General features: G+C 35.7%; 3 protein-coding genes across 3 annotated transcripts; 1 reads left to right on the top strand and 2 right to left on the bottom strand.

Annotated features, from left to right (window-relative positions):
- Nucleotides 1–258: 258 nt before the first annotated feature.
- On the bottom strand, nt 259–1,285 carry LOC110930709 (phylloplanin). The gene is made up of 2 exons (XM_022174066.2): nt 1,054–1,285; nt 259–696 (listed from the first exon to the last, which is right to left on the bottom strand). The coding sequence occupies exons 1-2, from the start codon at nt 1,229–1,231 to the stop codon at nt 410–412; spliced, it is 465 nt and encodes a 154-aa protein (XP_022029758.1). The 5' UTR covers nt 1,232–1,285; the 3' UTR covers nt 259–409.
- A 1,864-nt stretch (nt 1,286–3,149) lies between these two features.
- LOC110930710 (eukaryotic translation initiation factor 2 subunit alpha homolog) lies at nt 3,150–8,258 on the bottom strand. The gene is made up of 7 exons (XM_022174067.2): nt 7,787–8,258; nt 6,011–6,067; nt 5,821–5,907; nt 5,587–5,733; nt 5,413–5,517; nt 4,390–4,488; nt 3,150–3,478 (listed from the first exon to the last, which is right to left on the bottom strand). The coding sequence occupies exons 1-7, from the start codon at nt 8,174–8,176 to the stop codon at nt 3,323–3,325; spliced, it is 1,041 nt and encodes a 346-aa protein (XP_022029759.1). The 5' UTR covers nt 8,177–8,258; the 3' UTR covers nt 3,150–3,322.
- Nucleotides 8,259–12,830: 4,572 nt separating this feature from the next.
- LOC110930712 (eukaryotic translation initiation factor 2 subunit alpha homolog) lies at nt 12,831–18,514 on the top strand. Its single transcript, XM_022174068.2, has 7 exons — nt 12,831–13,563; nt 14,876–14,932; nt 15,021–15,107; nt 15,181–15,327; nt 15,419–15,523; nt 17,602–17,700; nt 18,142–18,514. The coding sequence occupies exons 1-7, from the start codon at nt 13,180–13,182 to the stop codon at nt 18,286–18,288; spliced, it is 1,026 nt and encodes a 341-aa protein (XP_022029760.1). The 5' UTR covers nt 12,831–13,179; the 3' UTR covers nt 18,289–18,514.
- The last annotated feature ends 284 nt before the right edge of the window (nt 18,515–18,798 follow it).

The following is an 18,798-nucleotide window of genomic DNA, read 5'->3' as shown; positions in this document are numbered from 1 at the left end:
ATTTTTCATTGAATAAAATAACGGTTATTTTATACCCAGTCAGTGCATTATAAGTTAGTGTTGACGCTCATTGTCAAAAACATGTTGGTTGTTGGATACACACACATATATGTATTGCTTGTGTTGTGATTGTTGATTTTGATGCTCACTAATTTTGGCTTATGTAATATGAAAGGAGCTTCATAGAGGCTTTTTGGTCAACTTTAACCATTATACTTTAAGTTTTATTTAGGTTTATCAAGAATATAGTGCACCATCTTAATACTAATCAATATCTTCCTTCATTTATTCAATATATAGGTATATCATGTTACTTAAGACATATTGACAAACATTAGAAATGGAAAGATATTAGAGAAGTCAACATCTTCCTTTATTCATATAGTAAGTATATAGATGCAATTTGGAATCACTGAGCTCCAATAAGTCGGAATACCCCCGCGACGAATTGTGTGATGTTAATCAAAAGCCCAATCACTGTTGTCCCCGCGAGTTGTATTGGGGCTTGTAGAGTTCCATTTGAAGGTAGTGTTACGTTACAATTGGAGAGCGGTGTAGCAACAACCAGCCTACAAGATGATAAAAGGTTGTTGAGCGAAACTTGAATCGGACTCACAACGATGTTGAATGTTCCCGCTCGGTTTGTTATCGCTAAGCCTCTCAGAATTCCGTTACATGACAGTTGAACTAGAGCATCTGTCAACAAGGAAATATATAGAAATCACATACACACGTGCATTTCGTTATTCTTTAAAGATTACAAAAAGTTTATAATGTATGTTTTAATTGTCAATAAAAGCAAATATACACAGTGGTGGTGGTGTTTGTTTTAAAAAAAAAAAGACCGATTAGTGCAAGTACCCTTTTGTCTTTCGGCTATCAACGCCACCACATGATGATTAACCATCCCCCTCTTTTAACGTTATTTTCACGAAATTAGTAAAATAACGTTAAAACTAGTGCATTTTCATTTTTGCCCCTCGAGCGCCCACACATATATACATTGATGCGACAAGAGTATGAACTATAAAACTGGAATACTAATAATCTTACTTGGGAAGGGAGGGGGGATTATGCCAGTGCCGTTAACTGCAATACTGCCATTCACAGAACAAAATACATTTCCAGTGATGTTAAACAAACGAATTGCAGGGAGTCGTTGGGCTTTTGCTTGTGTTGCTGCTAAAACGACGACCAAAACGGTGATTAAGGTAATAGATTTCATTGCCATTGATGTGAAAGAGCCGGTGTGCTTACAATCAAGGGCTTGATACACTAATGTTTATCATGAAAGTTGCCTATTTATAGGAGAAGTTTAAGCACAATGTAGCTTTCTTATGTTTGAAAACATAAACATTAGTTATTAACGGTTATCAAAGAAACGAAGACATTTGTAAATCAACCGCTCAAGCAAGATTGACTTTCTGGATGGTTTCATGAAAGTTGTAGTGTAAATGAACGCATGCTATACCATTAGGGGACTAGGGGTGGAATCACTAGTGATGGATTCCATCACTCCCACTATCCAATCAACTAATGCCATGTCATCAACCATATTTCCATCACTAGTGATAGAAATGGACTAGGGGTGGAATCACTAGTAATGGGGATTCCAATATACAAGTATTAATGCACAATGTACAAGTCATACCCTATAAAACTCAAAAGTTCAACGCGTTATGGCCAGCACGCGTTTACATTTCCACGCGTTATATTGTTGGTGGCGGCGGTGTAGCAAAAGCCCATCACTCGTGATGGGGGGCCGAACACGGACCACCCCGGGTCCTCTTAGGCTATTGGGTGTGGAGGAGGGTAGGGTACTAGGGTCTTGGGGTGAGGATGAGCCCCAAGGGATGGGCCTAGGGTGTGGGTGATAAGCCCCTTTATAGAGTTAATTACTGTTTTCGTCCCCGTAGTTTGTCAAAAATCACTATTTCAGTCCATTAGTTTAAAAATTGCGATTTCAGTCCCTATGGTTTCACTTTCGTAACCATTTCAGTCCCTGTGGTTTCACTTTTGTAACCATTTCAATCCATTATTCTGTTAAGTACAGGGACTGAAATGGTTACGAGGTGGACTGAAATGGTTACGAAAGCGAAACTACAGGGACTGAAATCGCAATTTTTAAACTAATGGACTGAAATAGTGATTCTTGACAAACCACATGGACAAAAACAGTAATTAACTCCCCTTTATATATACATGTGTGTATGTACATATGTGTTGGATAAAGAAAGAGAGAGGAACGTCTTCCCTATCGGATGGGCGACGTTGGCGACGGGACGGGCCCCAAGGGTAGGGGTGTTCAGGATTCGTTTCGAATTCGAAAAATTTGAAATTCGTTTAAATTCGATTCGATTATCAAGAATTCGTTTCGATTATAAGAATTCGAATTCGAATTCGATTCAATTCGAGTCAAGTAAATCGAATACGAATCGAATACGAATTTATAATTTCAAATTCGATTCGATTCGAAATTCGAATAAAAATTACACATTTTTATTTATTATTTTTATATATAATAAATATATAAATTTTATTAAGCTATACTACAAATTCTTTCTAAATTTTTTTCAAGTATTAAAATTACCCATTACTAAACTCAAGCCTTTATGTGTTTGATCATATGTTTATTTGATTCATTCTTAATATATACATGTTTGAAAACTTTTTACGTAACAAGTCCACAAAAAGATCATGTTTTTCTAGCTGTGTTCGCATTAAAAGGAATGTTCACGACGTCGCAAATACAAAGGTTTATATGCATTATCAGTTTTTAATAGGGCTGTAAACGAGTCGAGCCAGGGTGGGGTCGAGCTCAAGCTCGAAATTAATTCAGGCGGTTAAACTTGGCTTGAACTTTACGTCGGAGTTAAACGAGCCTAATAACGAGCCAACGAGCCGAGCCATGGGCCGAGCCGAGCTTAGCTCGAGCTGGACTTGGTTACAAAATGAGCCAGCTTGGTTCACATCATCTCAAATTTAGTTTTTTTAGCTAGTTTTTCTCAAGCTTCTTTCGAGCGAGCTACGAGTCGCGAGCTTTATGAACAGCCCTAGTTTTTAACCGTTACAAAGATTCTTTAGACATACACCAAGAAGCAGCCTTCCAAGAAAGCACGTAGCAATAACGCTAACACAAAATGCAAATATGACAATTGTAACCACCAAAAGCTCAGTTTATAAACCTCAATTCAAGCAAACGTAGAATATATGCCAACAAAAATACACAATAAACAACAAAATTTAACAAATGTGAATCTCGAAATCCACATATGTTATCACCTGACCACAGTTATCACATCAACCAATTGACTATATATCTCTAATCTGTGATCCCGGAACTTGAACTCTCCAGGTCAACAGAACCCATCCCAGTATCCTCTTCTACTTCACTATCTTCATCACCACTTACCTCTGCGTTTGCCCGTCCAAGTTTAGCCATCTGTTCCGCAAGCAGTTTGTCCTCCCGTTCGCTCACCTATACAATTCATTACAGTATCGAGAAGAATATTATAATTTGTTCCCGATAATAACTAATAGCTAGAACATTTGTCTCCCGTTGTAACATCGAATAAAAAAAGTTTGGCCAGTGTAACACGACAACCATATAAGCATTGGTAGGGCTGCAAACGAACCAAACTGTTCGTGAACCGTTCGGCAGGAAGTTTGTGTCCGTTCGTTTATTAAACAAACAAAAAGAAATTCCATTCGTTTAGTTAAATGAACAAACATGAACAGAGGCCGCGTTCGTTCATTCATGTTCGTGAACGTTCGGTAACATGTTCATTTATGTTTGATTGTGTTCGATAGTTCATTAGTGTTTTTATATTTTATATTTTATTTAAATACTTCAGAATTCCGACAAATAAAATATTTAACAAGTGTTAGTGTATTATAAATTATGTTCATGAACGCTTGTTTGTGTTCATTTGTGTTCATCAACGTTCACTGCCTAAAATTAACAAACAAACACGAACTCGTTCATTTCCTTAACAAACAAATACGGACATAAAATCTCGCTCGGCAAGTGTTCATGAACATTCGTGAACACATATATTTTTTAACAGATGAAAGCGAACATGGTATTGTTTGTGTTCGTTCGGTTCGTTTGCAGCCCTAAGTATTAGCATAAATAGAGGGTTAGCCAAGGGTGAGTGTAACTTGCTTTAACCTTTTTATCATTGTATGTAGGGAAAAATGTTTTCCTCCATTGTATGTATCATACTTTCATTTTTAAACCATTGTACGTAAGTAACCTTCTATAGCGGGTAAAATGGTTGTGTTGCACCGTTTCTTTCTTTTCTTTTTTTTTTTTTTTTTTGAGGATGAGTGTGACACGTCAATCATTTAACTAGCAATAGTAGGGTATGAAAGATATTTAATGCTTACTGCTCGAGGTGGCTCTTTTACGGTAAGTTTTCCTTTATGGCGTGCAATTGTAGCAGAACAGGCGTCAATTGCCTGAGTAAGAACTTTTATCCCTTGTTCCTGGTACAAAAACATAAGCTTCCATCAATTCAACTATTTCTAACAATATCAATTACAGCAGAGATGCTGAAATAGTTTATAAAATGAATAGATAAAATAGACCAAATGGTCCTTGCACATGGCTAACCATAGAAGCACTTAAAGATCCACAAGGATTGAGTTTTATAAGCCACCTAGGCCTGTAAACGAACTGAACTTTCATGAACTTGTTCAGCGGAAGTTCGTTTATGTTCGTTTATTTAATAAACGAACGAACATGAACACAACTTTTTGTTCATTTAATTAAACGAACGAACATGAACACACATTGTATTCGTTCATTTATGTTCATAAACGTCTGTTTATGTTCGTTTATTTACATTGTTTATGTTCGTTCGTTTATGTCCGTTTCAACTTAAATACACAAGTAGTTATATCTATATAAATATTAAACATAAAAAGAACTTTCTAACTACTTAAATAAATATAACTAATTGGTAATTGGGCTTTCTAGCAATAAAAAATGGGTTTTCCGATGCAAATTATCGTAATTAATCACTAATTTATATAAAAAATATTTATTTTTAGTAAATTATGTTCAATTATGTTTCTTCAATAATGTTCATTTGTGTTGTTTATTGAATGTTAAATTGTGTTCGTTTAAGTTATTTGTTTCTATTCGTGAACTGTTCGTTTAAGTTTTAAACGAACAAACATAAATGAACACGAACATGCCTATTTTCTTAATAAACGAACATGAACAAAAAAAATTTGTTCGATTATATGTTTGTGTTCGTGTTCGTGTTCGTGTTCGTTCGGTTCATTTACAGACCTATTAAGCCTTTGATAGGGAAGGTGTAAAAATTAATGCTATATGTATGTGAAGAACAAAACAGTTCTATTAATAAATGATGTGAATGTTATCATGTAGAATTAGTGAATTACCTTGTCTAGAGTCTGAGTGTTGAGAACATAAGCCGGCGGAGCAACCAATTTAATTTTCACTGGGCAATCTTTAGTGCCAGCTGCTTCAGCTTTTCTCATGGCTTCCTGTTACAGCAAACAATTCTTAAAATGAGCATTTTTGTAATATATATATGGAAAAAGAAAAAGAAAAACCTTAATGTGGAGGACACCGTCATAATCAAAGCATTTCATCTCAATATCTGCACGAATTTTCAATGGTTGTGGGGTCATACGTCTTCTGATGTTTCTAACCAAAGCCTCTTTTACATCTTCTGACATGGCAGGAACCACCTTAGTCACCTACAACATGAGATAAATTAGATACTATTTACTATGAACAGCATGGTAAACCGCAAAAAAAAATCAAAGGCTTGCATAATTAATTACCTCCTTCCCATCTGGACCAGTTTCTTTAACCTCGCGAGTGAGTGACTTAAGCACAGAATCAGGATCATTAACGATCGACTTGAAGGCCTGCAAACAACAAGGAAAAGTATCGTTGTATCAACAATTCAACATAGATAACCATAACCGTAGAAAAATAAGATCGAAGATTCACAAGTGAAGAAGATCTAACCTCAAATGCATGCCCATATTTTCGATACAAAGGCCAGCCAACATGGATGTACAAATCCTGTCATTAAAACTAGTATTTCATAAGTTGAAAGTTGGACATGACATTTCACCTATGTGTTTTGTTAGTGCATACATAAAATACATTTAGAATGCAACTCTCTTGATGAGATAACAAAAGTTAAGATTATGTGATATATACGGCAGTTCTGAACAACCATATGTTCATAATCATCCTCGGATCAAAACTTATTCAAGAAAAGGTTTAATGAGTGTGTTAGAACTTAGGACTTTGATGATCTTTAAAAAAAATTGAGTTGTACAAACTAACACATTTTTTAAACTAATTCTAAAAAGCCAAGCCACTGGTACGATGTGTTAAACTTAGACTAAAGGGCAAACACTTTGGCCATGCCCAACACATCTTTCAAGTTTCATGATTTATTCAATTAACTCATGCAATGAACAATCATTCTTGAGTGATCATTCTTCCTAACATATTTCTTAAAGTAGATTAATGATCATACATTAGCTAAAGACTAAGTTGTTTGTGAGGAAAGTTGTTTGAGTGATCATTCTTCCTAAAAATTTATAACTGAGTGGTGATCTTAACCATATCAGAGAGAAGTCATCATTGGTGATCCCTAACAAGTGTAATCCAAGATAAGTCTTCGGTGATCCCTAATTTCTGAAAATTGTGATTATGGAGAAGTTATTGGCGATCTCTACCAACATAGAGAAAAGATTGTACAAGGTGATCTTTACCTATTCTTAGAGAGATGATAGTGACGAACTCCTCTTGGTTGAAGACCAAGGAGTGGATGTAAGATTGCTTTGTTAACATCCACACGAACCACTATGCATCCATGTGTATGTGTGGTGATATCCTTCATTCCTTCTAACTCTACTCTTTCTATTTATTGGTTCTTGAGGGTTGTTCAAAGAAATTTAGAAGATAATCAATCGTAGAACAAGAATAACCTATCCCCCCCCCCCCCCTTCTCTAGGTTCTTGCAAGTTAAAAGTTTGATTATATATCATCAAATGAAAGTATTGAGTAGTCCATTTTAAGTTTTGCACGTGCGTAGACGACAAAGTGACTTAAAAGTTTGATTATATATCTATTAGTTAGTGAATTCTATACCAATTGGGTTTTGATGGTTTACCACCTTTATAGCTTATAGGCTTTAAGGACTTATCTACAAATGGAAGTAGATGAGGGACAAACCTATCCTTGATTCCTTGTATGGGCCTATGGGGTTATTTAAAGAGATTGATATGGGAACATAAATGTCAATTATCATTTCTAAAAAGTAAACTACAGGATGTAACACCTTACTTAGTAGATTAACAGATGTGACGTCTGTATCTTCAATCATTAATCCAACATTAGCAGCAGCTTAATGCACCCTACAACTATTACACTATATCTATTATCACTCCCTCCAGGCCGCAATGCCTCACAAAGATCAAGAACTGCCTACACTTATTAACATATCTTAAAAACGCTTACTCCAACGATGCAGGAAGCAAGTTTATAGCGCTAGCGCTTAGTGCCTTCGATAACTATGATACATACATTTACTCAAGCAGGCGCTATGGCATATACAATAAACCCTAAATTAACCCCCAATTGTTCCCTCACCAACACACATAACTCAGTTATCAATCATAAGATCCAATTTGCTATGAACAGATCATAACTATGTACAAACATCAGCAATCAACTATCATTCTATCCACCACAAGTTCAAATTCAACACAAATCCAGTAAACTTACCTCTAGATCAACATTCATAGTCTCAGCAACATGCCGCATAATCGAGTGCACAAGCTTGCTCTTATTATACCTCTCTTCACAAATCTGAACATCCTGTTCCGATAACCGTTTCTTACTCAAATCAATATAACCTTTCTCCGCATTAACACGAAGCACCATAGCCGGTTCAATACGGCCGACTTTGATCAAGCTTCCAACGCTCCGAATACGACGTCGTGAGAGATCCGATAACAGGATCATGCCTTCGATGTTGTTGTATTCGAGAAGTGATACGTGTGTGGCAACATCTCCGATTTCTTTTACTTGAATCATCACCGGCGTGTCAACCTCCGGATACCGGGCTTCGTACATCCGGCAGTCAGAGTTTGCGAGTGATGTCGTTGTTGACATCGGTGAATGTGGTGGTGGAGTTTCAGGGTTTTAGGTTTTGAGGGTTTCGATTTGAGAGTGAAGGTGGATGAACAGATTGGTTTTATAGTGGCGAGTGAATAAGGGAATATTTTATTTTGATATAATTTTTTTTTAACCGGAAATTTTAGTGTGAAAAGAATAATTAACTCGCAACGGTTAACTTGTGTAAAAAAATAGATGTAAAAATAATGAATCATGTTCGCGACGGTTAACTTGTGTAAAATTTTAGTGTGAAAAGAATAATTAAGTCGAAAAGATAACAAAATCAAAGTAAAGAATAAACAAAATAATATATATAGAGTGTATATCAAATACAAATAAGTTTTAAGATGTTAGACGTGAGAAATCAGAAGTGAAAGTTTTTTTATCTTGAGTGAATTGCAAGGATTGTCCTTTATCTTTATATCCATTTGCAGGCGCTGTCCTTTATGTTTAAAATTGACGAGTTTTGTACTTTATGTTTTCAAATCATACACGTTTTGTCCTTTAGCCCTAACCCAATTAGATTTTTCTATCAAATCTGGTTATATGCAATGCACTTGAGGGTAAAATTGTCTTTTCACTCTATTCTTTAAAAATACATATAAAAAAAATATTATATATCATCCAACACCCACCATCACCAAACCTCCAACACCCAAATCATATGCTCTGCAAACATAAACCCTAATTTCCAAATGCTCTCACACATCTCATTTCACTACACCCTCCGATCTTCGTTAATCCGACAACCAGAGGTCACCAGCCGGCCATGAGCGCCCACAGCCGGTCCAGATCAGCAGTGGAGAGGCCGAAGAACAGAGATGAGAGAGAGAATCGGGAAGAGAAGGGGGTAGCAGAGAGAAGAAGAGGGTGACGGCGGCAGCTCTGCCGCCGTCTGCGGAGGAGCGACGGAGGAGACAGCGGCGGTGGTGGGTTATTTTCCAGCAAAATTTCCGGTAAGACCTTGTTTCCTATCACCTTGCTTCTTTTTTTCCTCTGATGATGAAGTTCGGGAGGTGCTCCTCGGGTGATGGTAGGAGCTCCCAGTGGAGCCGTTTTATAAAAACGAACAGCCCAGGTACAGTAAAAAGGGATAGAGAAGAAGCTTATAATAGAGAAGAAGATTTGAGAAGAAAGATTTCTAAAAAAGAAACTAAAGCAAAGCAGGATGATAACAGGGCTGTTGAAAATAACAAAAGGGGGCCAATTGAGGTAAAGAAAGATGTTGCGAATACCAGTAGTATCAAGAGCCAACTAATAAAGAAAGCTACAATGGAAATTAGAAAGAAATTAAATGAATGGAGCTTTAATGGGGATGTTAATCCGGATGATTTGGGATGAGGGGGTTGATGAGGTTTGGTGGTGGTGGGTGTTGGATGATGTGCTGCAGATGCAACCCAACGATCGATGGGGTGAAAAACTAAAAATGGTGAAATCGAAGGGGAAGATTGTGGGATGAGAATGGTGGGATCTGTTGGAGATTTGGAAAAGAAGGGAGTTTTGTGATGATATATAATATTTTTTTTCTTTTATACGTATTTTTTAAGAATAGGGTGAAAAGACAATTTTACCCTCATGCGCATTGCATATGACCAGATCTAACAGAAAAATCTAACTGGGTTAGGGCTAAAGGACAAAACGTGTATGATTTGAAAACATAAAGTACAAAACTCGTCAATTTTAAACATAAAGGACAGCAGCTGCAAATGGGTATAAAGATAAAGGACAATCCTTGCAATTCACTCTTTTATCTTTCTATTTAATTCATATACTTAAGCATGATGTTTAGTTTAAAAGTATAAAAAAGAAAATCGTGTATAGTAAATTATATGCAATTGCTCTAAAGTGATTACATGATTTCCCTGCTAGTGTAAATACACGAAAAAACTGGATTCAAGGACTAAAACACATTTTTTTAACGACAAATCAACTGGATTTCCAGTTTACTCCAAAAGGCCAGCATATGTCGTTTAAACACCCCCCCCCCCCCCCGGTCGAATCTCACTCACAGGTGCTCTCTCATAGTTATATAATTTGCACTTACTAGGAATCGAACCTAATACTTCCCAGGAGGAAACCACTTAGTGGAAAATTCACTGACCAACTGAGCTATACAATAAAATACTAAAATACATGTTTGACAATATGAGAATTTAAAAAATAAACAAATAAATAACTAAATAAATTTTCCTTCACTTCTCAAGTTTAATATGCTAATCATTAGTCAATAACACGTGAATGTGTTGGTGTTGGTGGTGAAATTTTAGGGTTTTAGGTTGGGTGGTTTCGATTTGAGATTGAAGGTGGAATAACATATAGGTTTTGTAGTGAAAAGTGAACAAGGGAACATTGACGCCACGGGTTTTGTTTGTTTTGGTAAAAATGAGTTTTGTGATTTATGAAAATAAATTTGAAAATGTTATGAGCGTCAATTAAATATGATAAAAATGACAAGACATTTGTTCGTATTGAAAGCGTTAGAGGTGTAACGTGAGTGGGTAAAAAGAAGTTATGGGAGTAGGAGCACACTTGGACTTCATACCATAGTAATTGGTACACATCATATTTTGCCTCACCAAACTTTAAAATCTGCTATTCAATTATGAACTTTATTTGTATATGAAGAAAATAAAATTGCATATAAATAATATATATCTATGATCTAGTTGTCTAGTACTAAGGACTATGGCTAGGATGAGTAAACGGTACCGAGAATCAAACCCGAATCGTGCCGGTTTAGTACCGAACGTACCGTAACGAACCATTTTCGGTGGTACCCACTTTTGTGTTTTTCAGGATCGGTACCTTCGATTCGGTATAGTACATTTGGATTGATTTACCTTGGAATATCGTACCGTACCAAGCACTTTTGGTACTAGTACCTATTTTTGACGATATTTGGGGTCAGTACGATTCAGTACTGGTACGATATCAAGCTCATCCATATTTAGTTGTAAAAAATTATACTTCAAAAAAATTTAGATGATAGGTTTTATATATCATTTGTTGTATTAGTATAACATAAAATATATAGGAAGACATGTTTAGCTATGTTGGCCATGTGTTGGAAGAATGGTAGTTATTTGCTTTAGATTGTACTGGTAGTTATATGTGAGTATGATTCGGTAGAATTATGTGGCTTGCAAGTTGATGGAATTATAATAGGTTTTTAACCCTTCTTAACTATACCTAGGTGTCACCTCAATGAAATGGTCTAATCTCGTTAACTCTATCTAACCTTATTAAAAAAGAAAAACAAATTAATCAAGTTTTGGGGTAAGAAAGAAACTATAACAAAGTTGGGGTCGAAAAACAAACTACCACAAAGTTAGAGTGTCAAAAGCAAAGTAATTTGTAAAATACAGTAATTTAGAGACTAAATTTATCATTTTATGAAAGAGTTAAATGTCTGGTTGGTCCCTGTGGTTTACGAAATTTGCAGACTTGATCCTAATGGTTGACTAGTTACAGACTTGGTCCTAATAGTTGTAATTTTTGCAATCGGGTGGTACCTATCACTAACCTGTGTTAGATTTCTCACTTAAGTCTATGTTAAATGACCAATATACCCTTATTTATTAAAAAAAATAGTTATATTAAAACAATATTTAAATATTTGTGGTCCCAAACTACTTCTTCTTCAACCTCAAATCACCATCATCCCTACCAGTCTACCACCCACCACTACCCAACCCCACCTCCATCACAAACATTCTGACCACCACACGCAAGCACTACACCACTGCCACTACCGTTGCGCCACTGTAATTCTTAAACTCAATTTTACTCCATTTGCGGAAACCCCAAAACACATTACCTGCATCCCCTCTATCTTAATAATAACATAATTTTGGTTTTTAAAACACTCTGCAAGTACCTTTCCTTGGTTATGTTCCATAAATATGATGTTGCTTTCATGCCAGATTGTTTTGCTTTTCCATTGTAATCATTACACCATCAGATGTTTATCCTAACTTAACTCAAACTACTCCATGAAATCCAGTCCAATATAACCACACACTGTATACACAACAGAAAACAAATCAAACAATCAAATTGCAATAATCGCATCTCCATATACGCAAGAAATAATTCCTATTCAGATTCACTTCATTAACAAACGGACGTTTCGGATTCAGTTCAGATCCGACCATTTCGATTCAGATCTGACTGTCGGTCAACGTGTATTCAGATCAGATCCGACCAGAGCTCGATCTAGAATAAAAAAACGGCACCTGTTTCTAGATTAAATGTATCCGGTGACAACAATCTGAAGATATTTTTGATGTAGCAGCCGGAATCGACGACGCACACAAGGTTATGTTTGTTTTTCAGGCGATGTGGTCAACGGTTATGGTGGCCGGCTGGTGATGGTGGTGGCCATAGGAGTTGAGGTGATTTTGGATGGTAAAGGGAAATACAAAGAAGATGGTTTAGAGAAAGAAAAAAATGTCCTTTAATTGTTTTTATGAGGGTGGGCCATCTCTTTTAATTTTTTATTGTTCATGGGTAATCTGGTTATTTCACACAAACTTAACCGAAAAACTTAACCTAAGTTAGTGATAAGGACTACCCGAGTGCAAAAATTACAACTATTAGGACCAACTCTGTAATTAGTGAACCACTAGAACCAAGTCTGTAATTTTCGCAAAGCACATGGACCAACCAAGCATTTAACTCTTTATGAAACTTTGAAAGTACTAAAGTTAAAGGGCTAAAATTATAATATTGGGAAAGTATGGGGGGAGGGGTGGCAAAGCCGTTGGGTATCCACCGAGTTTGTCTTTGGTAAATAGTAATAACAATCAACCCAAACACTAAAAAAAAAACACATCTAGCGCAACCAAAGTGCCGTTACGCGGCCCAACATCAATACACAAACAAACCCTTTATAAAACCCTAAAAACACACACACTCAAATCTTTTCCGATCAGTCTCTTAATTCCAGTAACTTCCTCATTAAAACCCTAACTCATCCCTTCATCCTTCAACCTTCAACAATGGCGTCCAGCACCCCAAATCTCGAGTGCCGTATGTACGAAGCCAGGTTTCCGGACGTCGATATGGCCGTAATGATTCAGGTCAAAAGCATCGGCGAGATGTGCGCCTACGTCTCGCTACTCGAGTACAACAACATCGAAGGTATGATTCTGTTGTCTGAGCTCTCACGACGTCGTATTAGGAGTATCAATAGCTTGATTAAGGTAGGCCGTACGGAGCCTGTTATGGTTCTTCATGTTGATGAAGAGAAAGGATATGTGAATTTGAGTAAGCGCAGGGTTTCTGAAGAGGATATTCAGATTTGTGAAGATAGGTATAATAAGAGTAAGCTTGTTCACTCGATTATGCGACATGTGGCTGAAACTATGCAGATTGATCTTGAGGTAACTAATTGTAGATTTATTTGACTTGAACTTGATTGCTATTTGATAAATGCTTTAATGTGTGATGATACATTACTTACATTTATCTATTTAGGAACTGTTTCGATGTCGATTTATTGTTTGTAGAGAGCATAAGTATGTGTCTAACTTGAATTTGGGGGCTTGTAAAGGAAGGTCTATTTTAGAACTGATAAACACATGGTAGATGATATGACATATTTTTTACTCTTTAATACATGAATAGTTTTAAGCAAATATATGAGCATAAGAACTAGTACGGTTAATGTTACTGTCTTTACATTTATCTATATAGGGCTGTTAGAATCATTTTGATGTGATTATTGTTTCTAGAGAGCCTAAGTATGTGTCTAACTTGAGTTTGGGGGATTGCAAAGGAGGTGTCTTTTAAGAAATGAAGATACCTTCACTTGCTTGTAAAACGTTTCGTAGATGGCATGGAAATTGGAAAATTTTGCACTCTCTGACACATGATTAAGTATAAGCAAACATATGAGCGTAAGAACCAAGACAGTCAATATTAAGGAGTTTGAGTTAGTACTAGTTACTAGTTTAAACTACTATACAAGCATTATGTTCAGTTGGATTGCCATTTTTCTTATTACCTTTAGGACTACTAGAAAAATCAAAATTTTAGTTATTTAGAAGCAAGGTTCTCTTTTTCATTCTGACCACAGCACATTAGCTAAGTTAAAAATATTAAGTTTGGGTGTGTAATAATGAGAGTTGGGCTCATCTGATTCAATTATCAGAGATACAAGTTACTATTCTATCCAACCATCAACAAGGCTTTTTGCTCAGTTGCACTGCCATCTTATCTATTATATTTAGGACAACTAAACATTTGACGTTTAGTTTTTGAGAAGCAAGGTTTCCTTTTCGTTTTGACTTCAACACTTAAGGTAAGTTAACAAATGTTAAGTTTGGGTGTTTTAAGTTTGGGTGTGTGGTGATAAAGGGTTTAGCTTTAGAGGGGGTTAAGTATTTCAGATGTTAGGTGTATTTGAGTGTTTCTCATATCACTTTATTACGTTGAATTGACATACGCAGAATGATTGTACTCATTGATAAATCTATAAATCGAATAACAAGGCAGATGAATTATATTTCTAGTTTTTGAAGGTTTTTTTTTTTGTGCAAAACTGGAAGTGTTATCTGCATTTGTTTCTATTCTTTTTTCCATTTGAGCTGTTTGATATATGTGGGCTTCATCTGTTGATGCAGTCATTATACTCAGATTTGGTACATGTTTGTTAATGGAAGCTGATCAGTTTTGTAATATTTACAATGATAGGATCTGTATATTCACGTTGGTTGGCCTTTGTACCGGAAGTATGGGCATGCATTTGAGGTGGGTTGTCAACAACACTGCTCACTGCTTAATAAATTTTTTGTAGCTATTTATGTGTAAATCTCATAACTGTTCTAATTGGTTGTAGGCATTTAAATTAGTTGTGAATGACCCTGACTCCATTCTTGATTCACTTACCCGCGAAATTAAAGAAATTGGTCCAGATGGGACCGAGGTACGTTGTGTGTTTTTTTTATATCCAAGTCACACACATCAATAATCACCACATTTAACCTATTCATTATTAGGTGACGAAAGTGGTTCCTGCTTTGACTGAAGAAGTCAAAGATGCATTAGTAAAGAACATTAAAAGAAGGATGACCCCACAACCTTTAAAGATCAGGGCAGATATTGAGATGAAATGCTTTCAGTTTGATGGAGTTCTTCACATTAAGGTGTTTTATTTAATTATTGTTTTTCAGTAAGTTATGATTTGACAAGTAAGATATACACAGTTTCAAGTGATATTATATATTTATTTTGTAGGAGGCTATGCGGAAGGCGGAAGCTGCTGGGAATCAGGATTGCCCTGTTAAAATCAAGTTGGTTGCTCCTCCATCTTATGTTCTTATCACCCAAACTCTTGATAAGGTAAACAAAATGTCATGTTTTACTTATTCTTTAATGCAATTGTTAAGTAGTAGTTTTGACGTCGGTGTTATTTTAATCTGGAAGCTTAGTTTTATCTTGAAAAAGCTAACTGTTTTTACATGATCTATCATGTATGTCGTTTACGTTTTATCTTGTTTTTTTGTTGTGTCATCTTATTTGGTGGTGTATTAGCATCATAATGCACAAGACACTCAACTAAATTTCTGAATTAAGCATCTGCTTCTTTCAGATAATATGATTTTTACTGAACATGATTCTTTTAGACCTTTACTCAACATATTTCGTAACGAAATTGGTTGGTCAGATACACATTTTTTTTTAATCTTGTATGGCATTCTAATTGTCCCTTCATACACTTTAGAACTTAGAAGAACATACTTTATCTTGAACCATATGATATATTGTATGTACTTGTAGTACTTGAGTTTTGAACTATTGTTATGTGAACAGTGAACCTATGTTGTCAAAAGCGCGTTAGGCGCGCGCCTAGGCGCTCGGGCGCAGTGAGACGAGCCTATAGCGCCTGGTGGCAGCTTAGGCGCAAATATGGGCTTTTTTTGTAAAAGCGGTGCTCAGGCGCACGCCCCGGACTAAGGCGCACTAAGGCGCAACGAGTAAATAGCGCGGGCTTAATTCTATCAGAGATCTTTTTACAGCTGTAAACCATATTTTTTAGTGTTATTTTTAAAGTTTTTAAACTTTTGATACTAACTATTAGCTACATGATCTTAAATGGCATATATAATAGTTTTTTTTTTTTTTTTTAAATTATACGTGGAATCTTATTTATTTTCAAAGCATAACATATTTTTTATATTTCTTTCTCTATGTTCGCTTTTCTTAAAAAAATCTCACGCTTTTTTTGCGTCTTGCGCCTAGGCTCCGGGCGAGGCCTATGCGCCTCGCCTGCGCCTTGCGTCTTTGACAACATAGATGTGAACAGTTATTGTCATTCATCATAAACAAAATACTAACTTCGATCAGGCTGAATTCAAATTAAAGTTGTTTAGAAATATACAAGCTTGAAACTCAAGCTTTCAGGGGTTGATTGTTGAGTTGTAATGATATTTTTTTTTTGTTTCTGTTCATGAGCATTTTCTATCTGATTGAATACGGACAATTTTGAACTTGATCAAAAAAAATGGAGTGTTAAATGAACTCCGTACTTGTATTCTAGGTCTCTAAATTATATAGGGGTTAGGCTCATTTTGGATAGCTCCGGATACAATGTTGTGCACGGTACCAAATAATTATCAATACCATTTTTTACTGGGGTCAACATCCTAACTTCCACAATGTCTCATAGCCAATAGTTAACTCCAAAGTCCAAACACAACACATTTTTAACGGCTTTTGTATTAGGTAGCTTGTTTTGGTTTTGGGAGTGGATTGCATACAGTCTGAATGTAGACATGTTGTCTAATTGGATACATGCTTTTGAGTTGACTATTTGTTGTGAGACCTCTTTAAATATTAATATATTTTAGAATTCTGGTGTAGAAATTTCTCAATTATAATTGGGCACGTGGTATCACATTATATGGTATATCGTACCTCAACAATCCAAAATGAGCACTTATTGAATTTTAGAGACCTAGCATGGCGTGTTTCGCTTTCCAGTAGATCATTTATTTTCTGTTTTTGAACACTGTTCATATGTTTTTGATGTTAACTAACAAAACTTTGCATAAAATGCCAAGCTAGCGGAATCAAACCATTTTGGCTTAAAACTAGTTCTGCCAGTTTGGTTTTTTTATAATGTGAAGCCTGGCTTTTTGGTTCGGCTGATATTATAGGCTCAAACTGAGCCCTAGGTGCCACTAGACATGTCATACTTTTGGACGTAAAATATAACAAGCTTAATCAAATTGACATTATTTCAATCACAACAGAACACAAACTAAGCATTTAAGAAGAGAATTCATAAAGGCGTACTCTCATGTATCTTAGTCATATGATTAATAACTAATGTTCTTTCAGATGTTTACTGTTATATAATTCATGTTATGTAGCCATATTTCTATAATCCCTAATTGATGACCTTGTATGGTTGATAGGAGCAAGGGATTTCAGTTCTCACAAAAGCAATTGCTGCATGTACGGAAGAAATAGAGCTTCACAAGGGAAAACTCACAGTAAAGGAAGCACCAAGAGCGGTCAGTTTCAATTCTAGCTTTTAACTGCAGTAAGGGGCTGTTTGTTTACCTCTTAATGAGGCTCTTACTGGTTCAGACCTCTTACTGTTCAACACTTAATGGTTCAGACTGTTTGTTTCACGAGCAGATGTGTCTGAATGGTTCAGACATTTGCCTCGGAATGGTTAAGATTTATACATAGTCTGAATGGGTTAAGACATCTAATCTGAATTGGTCAGACATTTGCCTCTGAACGGTTAAGCATTATACAGGCTCTTAATGGTTCAGACCTCTCTCTTACTGGTTCAGCACTTAATGGTTCAGACCTCTCTTACTGGTTCAACACTTAACCATTCAGATGTTGCCAAACAGCCCCTAAATCTTACTTTTAAAAAATGTGCAAAACAAATGTTTTATTTATAAATAATAAAAAAATAATTATGACATGGCACATTGATTCAGGTGAGTGAACGCGAGGATATACTACTGGCTGAACGGATGGCGAAGCTTAGTCAAGCAAATGAAGAAGTTGAAGGAGATGACGACAGTGAAGAGGAAGAAGATACAGGAATGGGAGACGTCGATTTGGACAAACCGCAAGAAATTTAAACAGCAAAAGAGAAGAGCTCATTTGTCTTGATTCGATTACTTTTTTGAGGTGTTTTTATTGATTTTATTTTATATTATAATATTTGTTTACTGGTAAAAATTATTGTATTTTTGTTTTCTGTCAACACCAAGTAGTTGAATAGAAACTTGTGATGTCATCATACACAGATTATAACTACTTTGCTATGTGGTTAACCATTGTTTCCAAATCTCGTTCATGCATTAACATTATCATATTCATGTGTCTTTTGCATGTCGTTTGTTCATGTACGTTTGTTTTGTAACAAATTTCTTAGTCACTCGCAAGTCATGCTCTTTCTTTATTGACAACTAGGTTATAACCCCGTGTATTACACGGGTTAAGTAAATAAAAAATCAAATAGTTAATAACGAAGATTTAACAATTATAAAACGATATTTTTAAGACGCTTTTCTGATATCCAAACAAAATTTTGTGTCATGTATGATCAAAACTTGTGATGTTTGTCAAGTTTATAAATATGAAAACAT

The sequence above is a fragment of the Helianthus annuus genome, chromosome 3 (assembly GCF_002127325.2).
Source record: "Helianthus annuus cultivar XRQ/B chromosome 3, HanXRQr2.0-SUNRISE, whole genome shotgun sequence".
Taxonomy (NCBI): Eukaryota; Viridiplantae; Streptophyta; class Magnoliopsida; order Asterales; family Asteraceae; genus Helianthus; species Helianthus annuus.
This window is presented reverse-complemented; position numbering and strand designations above follow the sequence as displayed.